The sequence below is a fragment of the Chaetura pelagica genome, unplaced genomic scaffold (genome assembly GCF_000747805.2).
Source record: "Chaetura pelagica isolate M959 unplaced genomic scaffold, ChaPel_1.0 scaffold363, whole genome shotgun sequence".
NCBI classification, from domain to species: domain Eukaryota; kingdom Metazoa; phylum Chordata; class Aves; order Apodiformes; family Apodidae; genus Chaetura; species Chaetura pelagica.
Genome location: NW_009952720.1, coordinates 665,277 through 672,584, shown reverse-complemented (window position 1 = coordinate 672,584; position 7,308 = coordinate 665,277). Strand labels below are relative to the sequence as shown.

General features: G+C 40.9%; 1 protein-coding gene across 1 annotated transcript in view; it reads right to left on the bottom strand.

Moving 5' to 3' along the window:
• ACBD6 (acyl-CoA binding domain containing 6) overlaps window positions 1–7,308 on the bottom strand; it is a 101,267-nt gene that overhangs the window by 56,115 nt on the left and 37,844 nt on the right. Inside the window, exon 5 of the mRNA XM_009994667.1 lies at window positions 4,072–4,154. Within this exon, the coding sequence (XP_009992969.1) occupies window positions 4,072–4,154 (83 nt within the window). The remainder of the gene's footprint in view (window positions 1–4,071; window positions 4,155–7,308) is intronic.

Sequence of the window (7,308 nt, the reverse complement as noted above, 5' to 3'; positions counted from 1 at the left end):
AGTGGAAGGTTCCACCAGAAAAGCACTTCTCCGGCATCCCTCAGGATGGCAGAAGTATAAAGCATTGCTCCAGGAGGCCTCCATGCTGACCAGCAGATATAATTCCCACCCCAACATGCTGAGGTCACACAGAAGCAGCCCACAGCAGAGTGCAGCAGGGCTCCTCTGGTGGAAGGGGAAAGAGACACTGACATTTGGCAACATTATTTTGCACTCTCAGTCTGCCAAGTCCATGCTTTTGTTTGCTGGAAGTGCTTACCAATTGCCTCCCTCCTCACCCCCACTCTGAAAAATATTGGAAAATAACTTTGAGGTTGAATTTCCAATGCTACGGTATTTTTGGCATCTCCCTCAGTTTGTGTCTTAGATTAGATTTATATTGGTGACACATCAGTCAACCTCATCTCACTGCTCATTTCCCAGGTTTGTGAAACTGTAATTATAGCTATTTGATCATGAAAGAGCTCAACTACTACCGCTTTTGTTCTGGTAATAAGACCAGAGACAAAAAGCTTGATGTAGCCATAAAAACAACCACAAACCCACTGCTATACCCAGCTTGAAATCACAGATAATTTCTAAATCCTTCCTTCCAAGGGAACCTCCAAGTTCCATCATCAGTCACCAACATACATTATTTTTATGTAATGCCCAAAGTGAGATAAGTGATTTGCAAAGGAACACAGAGGCAGAGCACTATGCTAATATATTCTGCAACTGCTCCCCATTAGTCACTGGGGGTACTTGAGCTCTTTATTGCCAGGGTTTATTAATGACTCCTAATTGATGACCAGTGCCCAGCACCCCAAAGTAAATAACTGCTATGCCTCATTAGCTCAAGAGACCTTCTCCTGATTTGAGGATTGATCTATGGACACACAAATTGCACTGATTTAACCAAATCTCTTTCTAAATTGATTTAATTAGACTGGTATAACCTGTTTCTATGGATGCTCTTGAATTTATTTGGAATTAGTGCAATGTACTTCTTGAGCCAGACTAACCATTTTTTTTATCTTGCTCCTGAAGCAGAAACATTTGAGATCATTAGTGATGAGGCAAAAAACCAGCCCTGGCACCATCCCAGTTCCTCCTACTTCTGATCCACCTGACTTTAGGGTAGGGTATGGTAACTCCACTGTCCCAACATTTACAAGATTGGCACCCTAAACCTCAAGTATTTTATTCCACAAAAGGAATGTAAGCACTATTTATGCACAACTTTAGACACTCTGGTTGAACACAATGCCATTGCTGATTTGCTTAGTATTTTACTGCTAATGGTAAATTAGTGGTTTACACTGTTTAAAACCAGATCTCTCATCTTCATATTACAGAGCAGCAACTTGAGGGAGGTTAATAATTAAACAAACTGTTCAAAAGCTTCTGATGAGAATAAAACAAGTGAACCTGCTTAGGTGAACCTTCAAAACTCTGCACTTGCATTCCTATTGCCTGGTGCAAGGCAAGGCTGTGACCATTCCTGGCTCCAGGTAAATTAGACTCTTCCTGTCTCTGGATCAGTGAGATCCTAAAGGGCACACATTAGGCTGTGCTTGGCAGAGTAAAGCCTGCTGAGAAATTGCTTTCAGCACTCTGACAGAGCCCAGGGCTGATGAGGATTCAAGTTTTAGTTTTTAATACACAGGATTTCCTCCCCCCTGCCCCTTATTCTGGGCTTTAATATGATCCTTTAGATAGCAAATACTTATCCTACCAAGAGCCCTGGGAAATAGTTGTTTGATTTTTATTCCAAGTTTTGCAAGTTTGCTGTAAAGCTTCAGTAAGACCCACCACAGACAACAGAGTCAATAAAATAGTCTGCAAAGTTCCTCAGATCTGAGGTTTTGAGATAGCTGATGAGAATAAAACACACCATACACACCAAGCTTCCAGCATGGCACTTACCAGTGTGTTTAAATTCATACTGGCTCAAGCTATAAAATTTTCCTTCCCCTTCAGAATTTTCCTTCCCATTCAGAAGTATTACTGAATGCTAAATTTATGTTCTTGTAAGTAAACACTCACAGCCTCAGAAAAGTCACCTTTTTCAGGTGAATGTTACTATCAAAGCAACTCACCTGATGCTCCAGAAAAACTGGGATGCCAAATTTAATGTCTAGAGCCAACCCTCTCTGGCTCATCTGCTTGCTGATTTGGTACCTGTGAAATTTTGCTGTTTAGGGCTATATTTTGAACTATTTTAACTATCACTATTACAGATGTACCTATACTTGCATGCATTTATTCCCACTTCTAGTAAAAAAAGGAAGAGTAGACAAAAGCCATAACAGACAGCACTGAGAAAGCTGAAGCTAGGTGAGATCTGACACTTGCTCACTTCCCATCTTGCAGATGAAGACATTGATGCCTGCAAGCCAAGCTGTAATAATGGACCATGAGAGTTTCTATTCTGGCATCAGTCACAAGACTTTATTCACCTCACTTTCAGCAGAATCACCCTATTCCAGCTGTTATCAGAGACTTAATCTACATACAGCCCCATTTTGTTAGGACTACAGCTATGCTGCACAAAACATACAGCACATATGTTCCTCATGGTAAGCTTGGAAAGAACGTATTTGGAGATGTACTTATCTTCACGTCCTGCACAAGTCATGCTCTCATGGAAATAAAAACAAATTAAATGAAGATTAGGGCTAATCAAGCCAACCAGAGCAAGCTGTTTTCCTGTAGACTGTGCTGTATTTTACATCCAGGCAGTACTTGGGATAGGCAAGACTCTGAAAGCACTGTAGGACTAAGCACAGCTCCTACTTAGCACCCAACACCAGGCAGCACTGGTTATATTCCACTCCTAGAAGAGCTCAAACAGGATTTAAACCACAAGGTCAAACTATGAGATCAAAGATGTTGGCTAAGACCTACATTGACACAGCAGGGAAGAAAAAAGAGTTTGTGGCTAGCAAAAGTGCTATTCCTCAAACAGCATGTTAAACCAAGGTCATACCTGACCGTGTTGGCTCTCCATGCAAGGTGGAGAAGGCTCCTCCTGGCCAACTGCTCCATCTCACTATAAAGTGGATTGCAACACCAAGGGAGGTGCCTGCACTGCTGCTGAGCACAAAACTGCCACCTTATTTGCTTACACAGAACAACCATACCAATTTCTACCTCAGCTCCTTGCAAAAGGTTTGGAGCCACCTGTTCAAGATTTTTCATTAGCTTGTGACAACAAGTACAAGAAATGCTGTGTTAGAGTTTTAACATTTTGGGAAAGTTCTCAGCAAGCTTGGGAGGCTGTATGGAGAGATATCAGTGTTTATCTTTTAATTTCCTGGAACTGAGATGATGCAAGACATTCAATAAAACAAATGGGATAACATACACATAAATGAGAGACTGCAAAATGACAGCAAACACTGCTCAAAAATTTAGTCTTCCCTGACTGTTCATTTGAACTGAAAATATGACACTGTATTCTGAAAGATCCTCCAGGCAATCACTTAGGTATTGGAGTTAATATTATACCCATGATTAGTAGACTGGAACAGTAAAAAAACCAACCAAACAAAAAACCCAGCTGTCCTTATTCAGTAGCTAATGTCACTTACCTTGACAGTTTTTAAATAGCAGCCATTCTAGTTCAGTAAATGCCTTTCTGCCATGCTAGCTGCAGAAGCTAGAAAAAATTAATTTGATATAAGGTACAAACTCTCCCTGAAGGCAAACACTGTCCAACATTAAAACCTTCACTGAACAATCCCTAATGAATGTGTTGATAAAGAAATAACTATTTGAAAAAGGAGTGTTAAGGTAGCATCTGAATAGCTTTCTATTAAAAAGATCCAGTATTACTTTTTTTAGTCAAGATAACTGAAAAATGGGAAGCCTTGCCCTTCCCCCACATCTTGAGCTAGGAAAAGGTTACTACCTGGCAATGATACAGGCAGTTATTGATTTAAATGATTATGGACCTGAAAAGTTCTTTCCTGTCATTTATTATCCTATTGTAGGTGCCACCACACTCGTGCAATATTAAAAAAAAGGCTTAACAAAGTGACACTACAAAAATAGTATTTTTAACTGAACTCCTTTGCAGATAATTACCTGATTGTTTCTTCTTGATATAAAGAGCTGACAACTGGGCCTCCAAATGCAGTTTTGCTTTCCTTTCCCCTCTTCTCTGTCACCTGAAACAGAAATAGAAAGGTTGGTCCAGCATCCTGGATCCCATCCTCTTCCAACCTGTGCCACCCCTCTGCCATCTCCCACCCCTTCCCCTGCCCCAGAGATGGGATCAGCCCTCTGGAAGCCTCCTCCTTCAGGAAGACCATACCCCACCACCCTGCTCCACCCAAAACAGCTGAATGGATCTCTTGGCAAACTGGATCAATGCTGTTCTCAAGGTGGCCCAGAAGGGTAATCTGAAAGGTGGCTTTGGCAGCCTTGCTGTCCCACTCACAAGCCAAAGTGTTGCTTGTGCTGTAGCCCTGGCCCCTCAGGACCCAAAAGCTGAGCTTCTGTGAGGCAGCATAATGTCATGTTACTAGATTGCAAAGCTTGCCTTTCTAAATCTATTTAATATAGATTTAAAATTAAATTTTATAATGGGCAGCATTTCCAAATGATTTACTCCCAGGGACTCTAGGATTCTGAATGATTCCCACCATAATAGAAATGAACAATTAGAATAATGATTGATCGATATGGAGGTTCAGGCCTACTTTTTTTTTTAAAAAAAGCAACAAACCAACACAACCAAACCACATCACATCTTGCAGCTTGGGAACTTCAACTGTCTTACTTTACATTGCGGCCATACTTAGAGAAAGGGGACGTGCCTGTAGTCTGAAAGCCTGATCCCATTTCAGCGTGTGCAGGGCACCAGAACCCTGAACTTACGGAGTATCTTGGTCTTTGGGTAACTCAAAACTGATGTGCAATTTGCAGCAGTCATTCCTTACAAACCCAGCCCATTAATTGCAACATGCAGATGCCCATGGGTAGTTCTGTGCATTTCCATTATGAGAGATTATCACACCCAGGGTGAACAAAAACAGCAGCAAAAGGAAAGCTGTCCCAATCTTGCAGTGACTCAGTAGCTTTAATACACTGCTGATTACACCAAGAGGTCTTGCTGCCTCATTTGAATTGTACCTAGAAAGATGTTGATGCTTACATTTATTTTTTTTTCCTGCTCCCTAGGTTGCTTTTGGTTTAAATCAATTTACTGCTTCCTCATAATATATTTACTTTTACATTCTGCACAATTTGAGTCAGTTCCACCTCTCAGCTCTCCTACACCAGCAAATGCTGGTAATATTTGGATTTGCAGATATCACAGACATACTTCTCTAAGAAAAACTGGAAAGGAAATTGGCTTTGAAAACTATTCTAAGCCAGGTAGGTGCTCTCTAAGTTAGAGTATAAGATGACACCAAGTTCTCCTTTCCTGAAGGGAAAGGGCTTCAGAGTCTTTACAGTGCAATGCCCCTCTTCATAAATTATTTAGCAGAGAACCTGCTAGTCCATCAATTGTTTCCACACCACTTATAAAGAAAATTAATTTCAAATCATCTGCTAGTACATGCAAGAGTTACTTCTTTTAAATGAAGTTACACTCAAAAATAGTCCACATTTGATACTGAGGGACAGTAGTCATTCAACTAGTATAAGAAACTACAAAAAACTTTTAATCTATATTCTTTTACCTCTTCTCACTACACTTTTTGTTTGGTGCTTTTTTCAAAGTCAGAAATAAGCCTTGAGAAAATACATTTCATCTCTCTACAGGCAGAAAAAGGTCTCTTGGATTAAGTTCACCTTCTTTGCACAACCAATGCATTTCTACCACAGATTAATCATGTTGATTGAGTACACATAAGGTCATGGGGAAATTGAGTGATAAAGGCTTTCCCAAAAATGCTCAGGCAAAAACTTTTCTGGCTCTTAATCTATATACAAGTTACTTTGTCCAAGTAGCTTTTATCTCATCTCTTTCACACAGAAATAGGCAATATTCAATGTATGTATGTTGAACCAGGCTTATTCCATCCAAGTCCTTGATATGTAGAAGTTTATGAAAAATGTACCAGAGAAGTCTCAGCTAACCTCTTCGGATTTAAGGCACACCTCTACTCTGCAAAGTTATGGCTGAACCACTCATCACCACTTGGTCTTCAAGGGGAATCAGTCCAGACTACAAGGAACACTCCTTCCCAAAAAGGTGAACTCTGCCTCAATGCAGGTATCAACTGGTTCCTTTCCATCTGCCCTTGACAATTTGCCTATACCATGAGGTCATCTGCCCACTTCCAATATCCATAGTACCCAGCCTGCCAGGGACTAGCACGCAGTATCAGAGCACAACGTACCAAACTGGGTAATCAAGAGGTGGGACCCAGCAGTTGCTCCTTCCAAACCACGTCACAGCTACTGCGCTAACAGGAACCAGCGTTTTTATTTGTGGCTCATGTGAGCTGATGAGATGAGTAACATGCAGATGCACTTTCCTTCTCAAGTCTCTTAATATTTCTAAAGCAGAAAAGGGCTTTTAGGGCTGGAAATAAAAGGGAAACACTACATATACACAGATAAAGACTGGAGAGTTTAAAGTCACATTAGCTTGCAAACCACAATTCAATTAAAACCTGACACTGCACATTCTTTCTCCTCCTTTAAAAAAGGCACTAATAATTAACTATGTGGCTCTCAATTAAGCCAGCTCCATTTCTTTCACTGCTGGCAGTGCTGTCCAAAAGCACTGCAGATACACATGTAACTAATGATAGTTAAGAAATAACATGATCCTAGGCTCCCATAATTTGCAACCTGAATCCGTGAGAGATGACAGCAGCGTTATCCACAGTCAGGACCATGCAAGAGAGATGCTGCAGAAAAGGCAAAATTACTGTGGGTTCCATGAGGGGGTTGCCCTCAAACTGCCAGTTAAAAAGTGTGGGAATAAAGGGAAATTTGGCACTTGAGTGCCAAAGTATAAGCAGTGGAATGCAAGAGAGCTGGGCGGAGATGACAAAGAAATTTAAGAGATGCCTTAAGAGGCACTGGAATTTCTTGTGTTCTTCCCTAACTCTTGCCCATTGAGTCTTTGATGGTCCTGTACAATTAAGGCTGATATCAAAGCCACAATTACTCTTGACAGTTAACTTTGGTAGGTGGATCTGGTTTACCAAAGCTAGCATAAATCAATATGTGCTTCAGTATGCAGCATATGTATTCATTAAAAGACATTTTCAACTCCCTTGACTCCCAATGTGCTCACAGGCTGGCACAGGAAACTCCACTAAGCCCAGAACTATCTTTCTCAAATGTCACCAGGAATGC